The 16375-nt window shown below is 51.8% G+C and overlaps 1 protein-coding gene across 1 annotated transcript in view; it reads left to right on the top strand.

Moving 5' to 3' along the window:
- The first annotated feature begins 12046 nt into the window (after window positions 1-12046).
- FBLN5 (fibulin 5) overlaps window positions 12047-16375 on the top strand; it is a 69602-nt gene continuing 65273 nt past the window's right edge. Inside the window, exons 1-2 of the mRNA XM_072837809.1 lie at window positions 12047-12185; window positions 15397-15451. Of these exons, the coding sequence (XP_072693910.1) occupies window positions 12169-12185; window positions 15397-15451 (72 nt within the window). The 5' untranslated portion in view covers window positions 12047-12168. The remainder of the gene's footprint in view (window positions 12186-15396; window positions 15452-16375) is intronic.

The following is a 16375-nucleotide window of genomic DNA, read 5'->3' as shown; positions in this document are numbered from 1 at the left end:
ACCGGATGTTGCTGTTAGGATACTATGTGATGTGAGCCGTGGAAATGTTAAATATGAACAATTTAATAGATGCTGAAGATTTAGTATAAAAAGAGGATCTGGGAGGTATTATTTAGCCAGCCTTTTAATTTTCATCCAGAGGTAATAGGCATCATTGGGCTCTTGGTTTTTCAGCAAGATAATTGGTTTATGTCTTCCCTTTTTTCTGAGATGTGAAACTTGAATATTTTTAACCGTTCATGTGATGGTAATATTGGAAGGAGCATGGTTTTTAAAGTTGAGAGATGGAGTACTGATTCTGGTCAACCTTTTCTCTGGGACCTTTAACAAAATTGCCTTGACTGTGGGACTGATTTCTCTCATCGTCCAATACCCACATAGTAAATGATCAAATGACATATATTCATTGCAATATTAAATGAATACATGTACAACTTATGGAAATGCTTTATAAAGCCTGTGGTTCTACACAGAATTTAGAAGTTGTGATTATTACTGCCAAAAAGGTGGGTAAGTGTCAGGAGTGGGGGTGTTACTGAAGCTGAGAGTTGTTCCGAGAAGGCAGGAAGAGATCAGAAGTGTGAAGTGCTTGGCGCCCTGGCAAGGTAAGTTCGAAGAAGAGTCCGTTGGATTTAGGGCCCAGGAGGTTGTTGGTGCTGAGTTTGAGCCTTGTTCATAGAATGGCAGAAGCCAAAGCCGTGTTGTCCAGTGGTCAGTCAGTGCTGAGCAATGAAGTTGTTTGTAGGCCGCTCTTCTGAGGCTCTTCTGAGAAGTCAGACCTCGAGAGACAAAGGATATGAGGAGGAGGGGGGAGGAGGGAAGGCCTACCGGGTTGGGAGCGGTAGCATGTGCGAGTGGCCCTGGAAGGGCCCAGCACAGACCAGACCACGGGGCGGGGGGCCAGGGCTGGGGGCTGTGGGGAGGGTCCTCGAGGAGGGGGAATTGGCAAGGAAGGCCGCCCTCATGGAGACCAGAGGGAGGGAAGACAGGGCAGGCCGAGCAGGTGGGGCTGAAAATGAGGGAGTGGGGAGGCTCTGAGACCAGAGAGATTGGGGGGGAGGGGAGACTGAGAAGCAGCAGGAGGTGCCTGGGGTGGGGGGGGCAGTGGGAGCGGGAAGGCCTGAGCAGGACTAGTGCTTAGAGAAGGAAGCAAGCTGGCAGGTTGTGTCAGATAAAGAGCGAGCAGCTCTTGCCCTCACCCAGCTCTCAGGGGATCTAGAATGTTGGGAACCTGAACCTTGTTTCCTGTCCTTGGGACTTAGGTCATGTGAACACAGGGCACATCTGAGAGGTTTATAGTGTGGCTTTGCCATAATTAATGCATCCAGTGAATCAATCATCCACGATAATTAAAACAGTATTTGTTTTGGAGATAAAGAAAAATTCAAGAATGAAAATAAAAACTGAAGGCAAATATTTGAACCCCTAGTTGGGTTTCTGCCTCGGTTATTCTTGGGCATCGGCCTTTCAGGCCTCCCGGTGTTAAAAAGTGGGTACTGGGCTGTGTCACGGTACCAGCACTGACCATTTGCATCAGGGGCCGTGTTCACAGGGCACCCTCCCCAGCTCCAGGGCTCCTCCACCCCTGGGAATTAAGTCCAGGTTGAAAATACTGTGTGTTGTGCCCAAGATTGTGTAACCAAGAAACCACCAAGGAGCCAACACCGATGCAAGCACACGAGGGTACAAGCTCGAGCTTGGGTCCAAGTGTACCCAACACAGCAGAGCAGGGACTTGGACCCTGAGGTTAAGAGGCGTAGCAGTTTTAGCAGGGGCCAGTGGCCAATGAGATTGTAACACACACAGAAAGTTGCACAGTCGTGTCGGTCCACACGCAGGTGGCCAATTGAATTATAATTTATAGTGACCGTTTGAACTAGCCTATCACTCTGGTCAGAATTGGTGTGCAGTTTTGGTGGGCAAAAGGCGGGGTTTACATTCTTTGGTGGTTAGGGGTTCCGCCTTCCTATATGAGCAGGTTTCCGGTAAGGGTGTGCTCAGGGGCTTGACTAGGGTGGGGGAGCGCCTTAAGCAATAAGCAGGTCATGTGGGGGTCATAGGGGAGGTGGCGGGTGTAGCACAGAATGGAGTTAGTCCTGTTCTGCCTGTCCAGGGGTAGGGGATTTTTGTTAAATTCCTTGGGTCCCACACTGTGGACTTGATGTAACAGTTGGTAAAGTTGTTTCCTAGATATGGTTGGCCTGTAACACGTGGGCAACATCACTGTCTTCTGGAATATGTGGCACTTAAAGGCGCCTGCTGCCCCCATCCGTGGAGCATTCGACTCGATATCGGGGCTGTGAGTTTGAGCCCCACGTGGAGTGTAGACATGACTTTCAAAATAAAACCTTCAAAAATAGATCTAAAATACAATCAATGGCAATGGGATGTTGTAGGGCACAGTATTGGGAAACACCTCTGGCAGAAACCGACCTCAAGCCCTTCTTCTGACCCTTGGGCAAAGGCAAACACTTCCCCAGGATGAGGTCTGTCCCAAGGAGGGAAGGGAAACGTGACTTCCTTTACAGAAAAGACTTGGAAAAACAGGTGGTAAATACTTGCTTCAGGGCCCTGAGCAGCTTCTCCCATCGAGGTGTATTTAAAGAATCAGGGGACATCTGGGAGTCAACACGTTAATCCCTTTCTAAAGGGGATTTTTCAGGCTCTCTCCCTGAATAAAGGGCTGACGGTGATGGGAGTTACGTTCTGGACTAAGGGGGTGATTTTTTTTGTTCTGAAAACTTACATGGAATGTGTCTTTCGAAAAATTTTTGGCATCCTTGCACAGCCATCTCCCTAAAGCCTCATGTGCAGCACGTGCGGCCCTGCTGCGGGAGGACGCGGCCGCCATGGGCCTGGGCCCTCGCCACCCCTGCCAGCTGTGGCCTGTGCGGAAAACCGCCGATGCTGGGAAATGCCGATTCTCCACGGAGCGACCACTTGCCAAATTAAGACTTTTGTTTTTTATAAGCCTTTTCACTCCCCACCCCTGCCCCACTTCGGACATTAGGTTTCCTTGGTGAAAAATAATTTTCTGCTGTCCTTTAATTTGTGTGTGTGTGTATCAAATATTTCAGACATTTAAGAATAGACAGGATATCTAGAGACATCTGGCTAAAGCAGTGGGATGAGGTCAGCCAATTCCTCCCTGCAAAAAAAAAAAAAAAAAAGAAAAAAAGAAAGAAAAAGAAACTAAAATGGTCAAAACCAACCATTCTGGGGCCCTGGTAACTGACCAGAGGAAGGCGAGCAACTGAAAATTGTTGATTTTGAAGATTGTCTAGAACCTCAGGTAAGAGCCATTGGGGCCGTAGCCTTCCTGCCTGGGGGTCTCCAAACCTCCCAGGTGTCCTAGCTCCAAGCCCACCGCGAAAACCAGCAGAAGCCAAGCCTGCAAACCCGCAGCTCTGCCATGGGGGCGGGGTGTGTGTGTGTGTGTGTGTGTGCGTGTGTGTGTGTGTGTGTGTGTAGGCCACGCACACAGTGTGACTTCGGCAGCTAAAACGCGGAACAAACTCTGCTCTGCTGGTCCTGAGGTCACAATCTCCGCCAGGGTGAGGCGCCCAGCGGTGGAAGTCCAGCGGGGAGACTGGAACCGAGAAAGCTGAGGGGCACCGGCCTCAGAGCGCTCTCATCCGGGCCAGTCCCGGGGCCCTCGGCCGCCCACGGAAGCCGCTCGGGAGCAGCCTCCTAGAGGCCAGAGCACAGGATAAAAATACGAATATCAAAACAGCTGAGACTCCAGCAGCTGCGCTCTCCCAGGGGAGAGACAAATTTCCTTGGAGTAAAGCGAATCAGGCTTAAAAAAATCAGAAAAATACATCGGAACGCCATGGTTGCTATGATATAATCCAAATTGTCCAGATTTCAATAAAAAATTATGAGCAATGCAAAGAAGAAAGTATAACCCAGACTCAGGAAAAAAGCCGTCAGAAGAAACTGTGTGGGCCCAGATGTGGGATCTGGGTCCACAGAAACTTCCAAGCAGGGATGGCCAGGACAGAATTTCAAGTGTCTTCAAGGACACAGAATAAATACATGCATACTTGTCAGCCAGCTTCACCACCGCTTAGTGTTGTGTCCTATTTTCTAAGGAATTAAGCTTTTCTTTTTTTTCTTTTTAAAATTTTATTTATTCATGAGAGACAAAGAGACAGAGGCAGAGACACAGGCAGAGGGAGAAGCAGGCTCCATGCAGGGAGCCTGATGTGGGACTTGATCCCAGGACCCCAGGGTCATGCCCTGAGCTGAAGGCAGACGCTCTACCGCTGAGCCACCCGGGAACCCCAGGAATTAAGCTTTTTATTAGAGAATGTTTTGAACTTGGACATGAAAGCAGAGAAGGCGGCATAAGGAGCCCACGTACTCATGGCAGCGTCCACTGTTGCCAGCTCCGGGCTGTCAAGTGTCGCTTCCTCTCGCACCACCTTCAATCCCCGTTCCTTATTTTGAGAGCCTTTTCACACAGCACAGCACGCCCTCAAACCGTAATAAGTCAAGAGTCAATATTGTTGCTTTTGGGGGGACAACAGAGATCAAATAACTTCTGCTGTCTCCCTTTGCTGAGTCCTCCAGGCCTGTCTGAAAAGTTGACACCCTGTCTGGATGCAGAGGGAGGCCTGCAAGGCCTGTCCCACGTTCGACATTAAAAGTCCTCTCTTCGGTGCAGTATGATGACATACATGATAGTCGTGTTGATCTTTAATTTTATGTTGGCAGAATTAAAAGTTGACATAATATCGTTCCCTCTAATTTTTGAGGGTGTTGATTTTACTGGTCTGGTACATTGAGGAATTTGGGAACTGCTGATCTTACATGGCTCATAAAGAGGAAATGAGATAATGTGAACGTCATGCCATTATACAGTTATATTAAGTCTGCCCCTACCCTCAATCCACATTAACTGTCAGAAAAGAGAGAGACAAAAATGAAATAGAGATGACAAATTAGAAGAATGCCAATAACTATTCTCTTGCGTGTGACTATGGGGCCCATGGCAGAGGGTCTATTATGGCTGAGATCCCGTATTTTACATGTGGTTAGATGTTAAAAACAGGACCAGTTAAAATAATCCATAAGAAAAGACCAGGTGTTTTCACAATTCACTGGATTTCCTGAGAATTCCAAGCATGTGCAGAAAATTCGAATATCTTTGAACAAGTTGGTTTAAGCACAGCTAGAGATCAGGGAAGAGCCCTGAAAATCTGGGTTTCGATTTCTGTTCTGCCTCTAATCCTATGATCTTAGGTAAATGAGCCTCTCCGGGCTTTCATTTTCCACATTTGTAAAATTAAGGGGTTACAGTAAATGATTTATAAGTTTCAGGGCTCGGCCCCGTCCTCCAGGCAACATCCTTCTTAACCATCCTCAAGCCTCGGGGGAACTTCTTTGTACCTCCCTTGGCCAATGCAAGCTGACTTGCACCATAGGGATGTGGCATGTGGGGAGATGTTCCGGACCTTTACTGGGGACCTACCATGCGTTGGCACCTTCTAGGGACTTTATGGACACTGTCTTCATCACAGCAGCATGTTGTTGTTTTCACCCCTATTCTATAGCTGAGAACCTATGGCTCAGCAAGGTTAGAGACTCACCGGGTCCCGAGCTTGTCGGGGTTCTCCAGAGAGGCAGAACCCATGTTTTAAAGCTCACTAGATGCTTTGACATCAGCATGACGTGCAGGATGGCATTAAGATGTTTAAATACATAAAACTATTAAAATGTACGTGTTTTAAAAAATTTCACAAGATGAAAAAGCAAAAGACCAACTGAGAAAACCTTGTAGCATGAAGGACAACAGAGCTAGAAATGGGCAAAGGAAGTAGAGACACAGCTGGGGCTCCTTGAGATATCTGTAGTGTCTCCCCATGTCCACTCTGCTTTCACAGGCAGAGGAACCAGGTTCTGAGCTAAGTCGGTTTGTGAACTCTCAGGACACAGGCTATGTCTCCCAGCATCCCTTGCAACGGGGTGCTGCCCTTGCCTTCTGTCCTGCTTCCTGAGGTGAGTGTGGTGGTGACATGCCACCTCGGACCTAGGAGGAGGTCAGCACTCTAGAGACTGCGAACAGTGAGGTGATGGAGCTTCAATCTCTGGTACCTCAGAGGGAGGCGGCTGCCAGAGTAGCCCTAGACCACCATCCCGCAGACTATCATGTCAGGATACGTGTCACTTTGTCATCAAACATGACTGCTGAGGTTTTCTCTTAGAAAAAAAATATATCAATGCAAAACACCACCAGCCACAACCCCAAACTAAAAACTACCACCAGGATGGAGTCATTTTGACTTCTCAGTTCATAGAGAGGGAACTAATCACCTGGACATGGTGGCTGATAAGTCAGAAGAGGAAATGGATGTTGGGATTGAACAGGAGCTGGGAGGACCTGGGGGTGGTGAGAGGCCTTTATTCAAGGATCATCAGCATCATGCTGACTATTGATGGGACCATATGTCCCATAACAGTTCTGGGACAAGTGACTCTTCCTAGGATGGTTGTAGACAGAGTCAACAGGCTGGATCCAACTTTGGGGGACCCTTCTGTTAGTGGGAGGAGAAAGAAAGAGGGCTGGAGACAACACGGTCACAGTCCTAGTGGGAAAGCCAGGATGACTTAGATACAAGAGAGGAGAAAGGGAGTCATTAATGGTCAACTTCTTCAGAGGGACAAAGGAACAGTTGGGAATGGAGAAGTCACTGCACTTGGCCCACGAGAGCCCTGGGAAACTCAGGAAGTGTCATGTTGGGTGGCTGGTGGGGCGTGGCCAGATGTCAGCTGGCTAAGCTGGGGGGCGGGAGGAGCTGCAGAGGCATCAGGACCACACAGGTGTCCCCTCTTCAGGTAGTGAAGACCTGTGCAGTTGAGCCATCCTTACTGTGGATGTTGGCAGTGATTTTAGTTTTCTGATGGTTTGGGGCCAACTTGGGGTAATATAGGTGAAAGGTTTTATTAATGCTAAGAAAGGAGAAAGGAAGGTGATGATGGGAGGCCCCATACAGTTCTGGAGTGTTGGGGGTGATGACAAGGAAGGAACCAGCCATGTGACCAGCAAGTCAGAGAAAGCAGATCTTGGGAACTGGGAAGCATGAGGATCCTAGAGCCAAATAGGCTTGGTTTGGGCTGGAATTGGTTTGGGTTCATCATCTGCGTGGCCCTGATCTCTTTGGGTGTCGTCTTCATCTGCCGACTAGAGGGTTGCCCATTTTAGAGTCATTGTGGGCATCAAAGGGGAGGGTTTGTGTGGACTCTAGCACGATAGAGACATCCAATGACAACCTCTTCCCTGTTTTGCTTTTGCTTTCAGAAAGGCATTGTGATGTAATTGTTTTGGGGCAGTAAAAGCATTAAGCAATTTAATATTAAGAGTCAGAATATAGGGCAGCCCGGGTGGCTCAGCGGTTTAGCGCCACCTTCAGCCCAAGGCCTGATCCTGGGGTCCCGGGATCGAGTCCCACATCAGGCTTCCTGCATAGAGCCCGCTTCTCCCTCTGCCTGTGTCTCTGCCTCTCTCTTTCTTTCTCTCTCTCTCATGAATAAATAAATAAAATCTTAAAAAAAAGAGTCAGAATATATCATTGAGTGTATACCTTTGTGAATTTCCCAATTGGAATATTGTCTTTTTTTTTAAGATTTTTAAAAATTTATTCATGAGATACAGAGAGAGAGAGAAAGAGAGAGAGAGAGGCAGAGACACAGGCAGAGGGAGAAGCAGGCTCCATGCAGGGAGGCCGACATGGGACTCGATCCCAGGTCTCCAGGATCAGGCCCTGGGTGGAAGGCAGCGCTAAACCGCTGAGCCACCCAGGCTGCCCGGAATATTGTCTTTTTTTAAAAAATCAATACCCTATCTGTGTTCTAGCCCATGGCCCCTGAGGATCTTGAGCGTCAGTGGAGGCAGGAGGGTCCCAGTGAGCAGGGGAGACCCTCCTGTACGTCCCCACATGAACATTCTGTGAAGCTGTGTGGTGGCTGTGACCATGTGTGACCATGACGAGGGCAGGAGAGGAGCTGTTGGGACTTCAGTGTGGCTTCAGTGTTTTCTCAACAGGGAAAAGCATGTAGGGAGGCCATGGTCCCTAGAGGCCGCCAGGGTTCGGTGCTTAGCAAATCTCATTCCCCATCTTACAACAGAGCCTCTAAGTAGGGATGTGCTGTGATAACCCATGTGCTGACGGGCCTGGGCCGCCTGGCAAAGCCTCTCACCAGGTCTCTGCGGACAGGCTGTGTAGACGGAGCGGGAGAAGCTGCTGGCACCCAAGTCAGCAGCAGCCCCCACAGTGCTGGAGAAAGAGAAGCGGATCCGGGCCAATGTATGCAGCACGGCACTGGGGCGCAGTCATGGTGGATGTTTTACTGAGAGCTCTCATCAGGTCAAAGAAGTCATGGTCAGCAGGTGCGTAGTTGGCAAAACTGGGGGTGGGGGTGAGACTCGGCATAGTAGAACTCACGCTGTGAAGGATCTTGAGCAACGGACAAAGATTCAACGTGCACACACAGAACCCCTTGTTCTCTGTTTTAGTTTTTTTTTTTTTTTTTTTTGAGATAAAAAAAAAGTCACAGAGAGAGAGGCAGAGACATAGGCAGAGAGAGAAGCAGGCTCCATGCAGGGAGCCCGATGTGGGATTTGATCCCAGGACCCCAGGGTCACACCATGGGCCAAAGGCAGATGTTCAACCACTGAGCTACCCAGGTGCCCCCATCTGTTAGATATACAATCCCCCCCAAAGATATTTTGGGGGGATTGTATAGGGTAAGGAGTTGGACACAGTGACTATCATGAGGATCACCAACTTTTATTCTATTCCCACATCAACCCTGAGAGATAAATATTATCTCTCTTTTGCAGATGGGGAAACCGAGATGCAAGTTAAGTGATTCACCGGAGGTCACCCTAGCAGGTAGGTGGTGAAACCAAGACAAAGACCAGGTCTTTCATTGCAACCCTAACTCCCCTCTTCCAACCTTGGAGTTTTATTTATTTATTTATTTATTTATTTATTTATTTATTTATTTATTGATTGGAGTTTTATTTTATTCTATTTTATTTTTCAATTTTTATTTATTTATTTGTTTGTTTTTAATTTAAATTCAATTTGCCAACATATAACCCCCAGTGCTCATCCCATCAAGTGCCCCCCTCAGTGCCCATCACCGAGTCATCCCATCCCCCCACCCACCTCCCCTTCCACTACCCCTTGTTTGTTTCCCAGAGTTAGGAGTCTCTCATGTTCTGTCTCCCTTTCTGATATTTCCCACACATTTCTTCTCCCTTCCCTTCTATTCCCTTTCATTATTATTTATATTCCCCAAATGAATGAGAACATACACTGTTTGTCCTTCTCCGATTGACTTACTTCACTCAGCATAATACCCTCCAGTTCCATCCACGTTGAAGCAAATGGTGGGTATTTGTCGTTTCTAATGGCTGAGGAATATTCCATTGTATACATAGACCACATCTTCTTTATCCATTCGTGTCTCGATGGACACCGAGGCTCCTTCCACAGTGTGGCTATTGTGGACATTGCTGCTAGAAACATCGGGGTGCAGGTGTCCCGGCGTTTCACTGCATCTGACTCTTTGGGGTAAATCCCCAGCAGTGCAATTGCTGGGTCGTAGGGCAGGTCTATTTTTAAGTCTTTGAGGAACCTCCATACTGTTTTCCAGAGTGGCTGTATCAGTTTGCATTCCTAATTTTGGAGTCTTAAAATGGAAACAATCTCTGGCCCATAATGGGTCCCTGGACAGTTTTGCTTTCAAGATCCCCAATTTGCTCAATTTGTAGAAAACAGGCATATTAATTTTCTCCCCCTTTTTCTCCCTCAAGACAGTTGATACTATAAGCGAGGTCCATGGGTTAAGTCATTTAAAACTCTTTACTTCCCAAATAGCACCACATAAATAGAATATATGTTTAATTTTATTATTATTATTATTTTTTAGATAGAATGAAAGAAGTGGTGGAAGGGCTGAGAGAGAGGAAAGCGAGAATCCCAAAGAGACTCCATGCCCAGCATGAAGCTTGATGTGGGGCTGGATCTCACAACCCTGAGATCATGACCTGCACCGACGTCAAGATTGTCGCCGGTGAAGAACAGTGAAGAGCAAATTTTCCTTTCAGTTCTTTTTCCCAGCTGCCTCCCCCATTTCCTTCCTAGGACACAACACTAAGCTTCTCATGTATCCTGCAAGAGATGCCTTTTCTTTACATACAGAAGTAAGAACTTGTGTACATATTTTTTTTTTCTCAAATGGTGTCATGCTCCACACAGTTCTACAACTTGCTTTTACACTTAATATACTATATTGAGTTATGTGAAATTACTGATATCCTACCATTTTTGACTCTGCCGGAAATCTTTCAATATCAAGCACACAAGGAAGTGGTTCCGTCCTTTAAAAAAAATAATGAAGTGTGACATACGTAAGCCTTCACAAATCCTGAGTGTCCACTCCGCTGTGTAACCAGTCCCCAGAGTAATAACTCAAATGTTATCAGCATCCAGAAGTGCCCACAGTCACGACGGCGTTCAGAATTGTATATAAAAGCAGTCATCCAGTACGTTCTCTGATGTGCCCAGCTTTTTTTTGTTGGTTGCATAATAGTCCGGGTTTGGAAGTCCCGTGTGTTATTTAACCCTATTGGTCCCAGCTGATGGACGTTAAGGCTGTTTATAAGCTTTCACAATTGGGATCGGTGAACAACGCTATAAATAGAATGTATTTTTATTTATTTTTTAAAGATTTTATTCATGAGAAACAGAGAGGCAGACACAGGCAGAGGGAGAAGCAGGCTCCTTGCAGGACAGGTTCCCAGGATCCCAGGATCACCCGGTGAGGTGAAGGCAGACACTCCAGCGCAGAGCCACCCAGGTGCCCTCCCTAAAGTCCCACAGTCTCGCGGAGCCGAGATCCTAATTCCTACTGCGCACAGTGTCCGGAGGAGAAAGGGCCTCCTCATCAGGGCCTTTCCAGGGTGGGCCCTGCTGCGGGGAGGGAGGGGAGACGCAGGTGAAGAAGGAGGAGTTAGGACTAGTGCCAATTCCACAATCCGTTGTCTTTTCTGCAACAGTGTCTTTGCTGAGGAAAAAGGTTCAGTGCTTAAAAGCAGAAAGAAAGGAAGAAAAAGAAACAGTTTGAAGCGGCCGATACACTGGATGTAAAACACTGAACATCATGCTTTTTTGGGTTCTTTGCCATCGTTCTGCTTTCCCCGACTGTCCTTTTTTGTCTTTTCCAATCACCATTTCCCTCGTTAAAATCACTTTCAGGCCAAGGAACACTTTTTTTTTTTAAGTCTTAAAATTCATTTCATTCTTTAAAAAGTCTCATTTGGATTCAGTTTGCCAACGTCGTAACTAACACCCAGCGCTCATCCCCTTTTTAAGATTCTAATGACAGTTTTTTTTCAAGCTTTCTTGAGACATTCCGGGACGCGGCGCCCGGGGAAGGGGCCTGGCGTGCGGGTTCGCGGCCGGGCGCCGTGTGGTGCAGGTGGGCGCGTGGCCCGGGGTGCGCACTGCGCGGGCTGCGGGCTCCATCCCCCCGGGCGCGGCCCCGCCCCGGCCCGCCGGTCGCCGCCCTGGGGTGCGGGCCGGGGGCGGGGGCGGGGGCGGGGGCGGGGGCGGGGGGTGCGGGGGCCGGGGCGGGCCGGGGCCGGGGGGGGCGGGGGCCGGGGCGGGCCGGGGCCGGGGGGGGCGGGGGCCGGGGCGGGGCGGGCCGGGGGCGGGGTTGCGGGGGCCGGGGCGGGGCGGGCCGGGCCGGGGGCTGGCGGGCGCCCCAGGTTGTTGTGAGGAGCGTCGCCAGGGGTGAGCGCCGTAATCCGAACCAGCTGTGTGCAGACCGAGGCCCCATTTGCATTGTTTAACATACTTAGAAAATGAAGTGTTCATTTTTAAGATTCCTCCTGCAGTTGGACTGAGCGGGGCTAAGCGGAACCAGGTGCTCCCCGAGCGGGCTCCGCCGCGGCCGCAGGACGCAGGCCCTCCCGGCCCCTCCCGGCCCCTCCGGCCCCTCCGCGACGGGCTGGTGCCCCGGACGGCAGCCCCGGAGCCCCGCGGACGGCGCCACAGCCCAGGCCGCGGCTGCAGGCCCCCGCCCCTCGCCGCCCCGCCCGGCCCCGGCCCCGGCCCCGGCCCCGGCCCCGGCCCCGGCCCCCGCGCCGCGGACATGCCCGGACTCCAGAGGTAGGTGCCCGCCCGGGGGTCGCCCGCCCGCCCCCGCCCCCGCCCCCGCCCCCGCCCCCCCGGGCCGCCCGCGCGCTCGCACCGCCGAGCCGAGCCGAGCCGAGCCGAGCCGAGCCGAGCCGAGCCGAGCCGGGGTCTCCGGGGCGGGCCGGGCCGGGCGCTCACCTGGCCGCGCCGCGCGAGGCCGCCTGCCGTGTGCGCGGGGTCGGTGCCCGCATCCCGGCGCCCAGCCCCCAGCCCCCAGCCCCCAGCCCCCAGCCCCAGCCAGCGGCCGCGGGGACCGGGTCGGCAGCCGGAGAACACGGGAGCGCGCTTCGGCCCCTCCGGGGAAGCTGCGGCCCGAGCCGAGGAAGCCCCGGGCTCCCGGGACCGAGCCGGGCGGCGGCGGGCAGCAGGCTGCCCCGGACTTTCGGGCGAGCCTTCACCTCCGGAGGCTCCTGGGGCTCTGCACGACCGGGCATCTGCCTTCACGAGAGGGGCAGGGCAGCGAGGCGGGAGCCGCTTCGTTTTCAAAAGACCCGTCTTCGTCGACCCCAAGGCTCCCGCCGGGGCCAGGCTTCAGGCTGCAGCGCTCAGAGCGGACCTGCCGGGGGCTGCCCCGCAGCGTAGGGGGGTACCGGGCAGATGGGGCGGGGGCGGGGGCGGGGGTCAGCATGCCGCTTCCACTAGCTCCTGGAGCCTTCCGCCTTCAGCCAGGCTGTTCCGTCTCCAACATAAACGAGACAGGATTTTATAACCTGGCGAAAGGAAACTTCGTGTGAAGAAACAGGAAAACATTGAAATTCATAATATACAGCTTGGAAAATAAATTTGTTATTGTTCTTTCATTCCTTCCAGATATAAATCTGGCCATCACAAATATCAAACAGTCCTGGGATCTGGCTCTGCACTTTATAAGGTCAGGGCTGTCTCGGGCATTGTAAGACCTGGCTCACACAGGCACTCAGACAAGATGAGAACATGTGGACTCTCAGGGTCTTTATTCTCTGGTTCCGGGGCTCGAGGAAGGAAGCGAGCCCGCGTCTTCTCGCACCACATCTCAGTTCTGCCCTCCCCGGAATGTCAGCTCGGTGCCAGGGCCCTCTGAGCCCTCGGGCTTGCTGGTTCACATGAACCTTGTGTCATGCACTGAGTGGCATCTATCGAAAGTTCTTTTTATGGAGGGAGGAGTTGTAGAGTAGAGGTGTGCGCTGGTAGCGGCAGGTCTTCAAGGCACCTCCTCCAGGAAGCCTTCTCAGGCGGCCCTTTCCTTGCCCGCATCCTGGCTCACGTGGTGCTCACGGGGCCTGTCTCTAAGTGCCCTTGCCAACCTGCAGAGATGGTACGGGTTCAGGTGGCACTCCCGCCAGCTCCCCAGGGTGGCGATGGGGTCACAGTTTGGTTGCTCTTCTGTCTAGGATCTCTGTTGGCAAAGAGCACTCACTTGGATGAATCATTACAGAACTAGACACTAAAATAGCACTAAATAGCTCTTCATTTACATAGGTTTTTTTTTAAACCATTGTCATCATTTAAAAAAAAAAGATTTGTTTATTCATTTATTTGAGAGAGAGAGCACACACGAGCATGAGCAGGAGGGCAGAGGAAGAGGGGGTCTCAATCAGACTCCCCTCTGAGCACAGAGCCCTTCATGGGGCTCAATCTCACAACCCTGGGATCACGACCTGAACCAAAATCAAGAGTCAGACACTGACCAACGGAACCCTCCAGGTGCCCCTACAGCATCGGGATCCCTTTTTGAGTTTAGGATTGGGTAGCATTGACTGCCCTCGGTGCAGTCACACAGTGGGTCTCCAGGACTCTTCTCATCTTGCAAAACTGAGACTCCGTCCTTGCGAAGCACTGCCTCCCCCCGCCCCACCCCCATTCTTCCTTCCCCTGTGCCCCCCGCGTCCCCGTCCAACTCTCTCTAGGCCTTTAGCTGTTCATGGCCCTCAGGTAAACACACTTGGAGGGTATTTATCCTTCTGCTGGGGGGGTCGTGTCCCGAGCTCCCTGTCCCCCCATCCCCGGGGCTGTCCCTGGGGTGGCCTGGCTCCCGCCGCCGCAAATCCCCTCCTTGGTAAGCCGACGAATATTCCGAATATTCCGCTCACCCACCCCTCCGCCTGGGGACCCTGGGGTTGCTTTCAGCTTCGGGCTGTTGTGAATGACTCTGCTGTAAACCCGGGTGTGTGGATACCCCGTCAGGGCCCCGCTTGCACTTCGTCTGCGTGTTCTCCAGGGCGTGGAATTGCTGGAGCCTATGGTACATGCAGTTTTAATTTCCCGGGCGGCTACCACCCAGCTGCACCATCAGACTTCCCCACCGACTGCGCACAGGCTTCCAGTGGCTTCACATCCTTTCCAACGTGTGCTGTTTTCTGCTTTTTTTAAAGAAAATATTTTATTTCTTTATTATATACAGAGAGAGGACAAGCAGGGTAAGCAGCAGAGGGAGTGGTAGAGGCAGGCTCCCTGTGGGGAGCCCGATGTGGGACTCATCCCAAGAACCCGGGGTCATGCCCTGAGCTGAAGGCAGACGCTTCACCGCTGAGCCCCACCCCCACCCCCGGGCCCCTGTTTCTGCTCTTTTGATTATAAGCCATGCTGACAGATGTAAGGTGGCATCTACACTGAGAGGTTAAGGCATATTGGCCACCACGATTTTGTTGGATGGAAGCTCGTGGGTGCCGAAGCCTGGGAGGTGCAGGCTCGGGGAGGTTGGGGGCGGCGGGCCTGCGGGCAGCTCTGGGCTTAGGGGACTTCCCGCCGACCCCCGTGTGCCCCAGGGCTCGAGTGCTTCACGTGGGTGCCTGCCTCCTCCCTCGAGGGTGCTGTGGGCTTGGTCACTCCTGAATCCGTTTCAGGAAAAAGACGTTCCAACCTCAGGCAAATCTTGTGTGAGAGGTAGAGACGGCGCAGTCGGTCAGTACATTGGTCATGCCACAGGGGTGGGTTTCAGACTTTCTCTTTGAAGCAGCAAAACCTTTTACCTAAAAAAGAAAAGTCATCTTACACATTATCCCAACACTCGAAACCAATAGAAGAGGCGTGGTTTTGTTTGGGGCGATCGGGGGCATCTGGAGCCTGCTGACCTGGCCCCCCCATAAATACACAGGGTGGAGTCCCCATTGCAGGATCATGGGCAGCGTGAGACCCATGTTTGTTCCCAGACCTGGATTCTGGAACGATCATGGGTATTTATGTATCAACTTCTTGCTCCCCGCAGGATTCTCACCGTTACCATTCTGGCTGTCTGTCTTCTGAGCCCTGGGAAGGCACAGGTATGATTTTGACTTTGTTTATTATCTAGAAGCATGTTAAATATCGGAATGAGGGTGTCCAGCCCTGCGTTTTGGAATCCCAGGGTGGGGGGGGGGGCAGAGGGGCGCCACAGCTCACCTGAGCTGAGCTCCACCCCTGCATGCAGGGGGCAGCCAGGCTCTGAGAGGCGGTTGCCTGCCCCTGGTGACAACGTCGTCGTCTTTAAGTGGCAGGGCTGTGACTTGAGGCCTCTGATCCCTAATCTGAGACTGGGAATGGGATCCGCTGCCTCCGTGATGTCTTTCAGGTCTTGATTCACAGTCAGTGTTGAGAAGTCAGAGGTGCTGTGGTGCTTGGGGGCGGCGGTGCCCTTCGTGCACGTGGCCCATGTGGGACTGTGTCTCCATAGACGCGCATCCCCAGCGGGATGGGGGTCCTGCGTCTGGGCCAAGCCCCTGGCAGGAGTGTGGAGGGCTGGTGGGGGGGAGGCTCAGGTGGGGGCCCGGACTTTACGAAGCCATGTCTATGTTAGCCTTGGGGGCTGTGGGTACATCCCTCCTGAAAACTCAGAGCGGCCTCTAACTCTAGCTCAGAAATGAGTGAGGCCTCACCACGGAGCAGGGCTAAGGGTGGGGGAGTATATTTTTTTCACTTCAAATTACGAATTTCAAAATAGATTCAGGCTATTAGGGATAGACAGGGTCTTGGAGGGGCCTTGGAGTTTGGTGGTCCAGCCTCACGGTGACAGACGGTGACATCCAGGCCCAGGGAGGACAGGGTCCTGGGCTGCACGGTGCATGTTAGGCCCTTTGCAAACATTGACACTTGGAACCGCCTGGAAGGAGGCACTGTCACCCCCATTCACGGGTGAGGAGATAAAGGCAGAGGAAGTTGTAGGTGAGAGGCTGATGCTGGGCAGGCTGGTGGCTTTGAGCCCTCACTGG

The sequence above is a fragment of the Canis lupus genome, chromosome 9 (genome assembly GCF_048164855.1).
Source record: "Canis lupus baileyi chromosome 9, mCanLup2.hap1, whole genome shotgun sequence".
NCBI lineage: Eukaryota > Metazoa > Chordata > Mammalia > Carnivora > Canidae > Canis > Canis lupus.
This window is presented reverse-complemented; position numbering and strand designations above follow the sequence as displayed.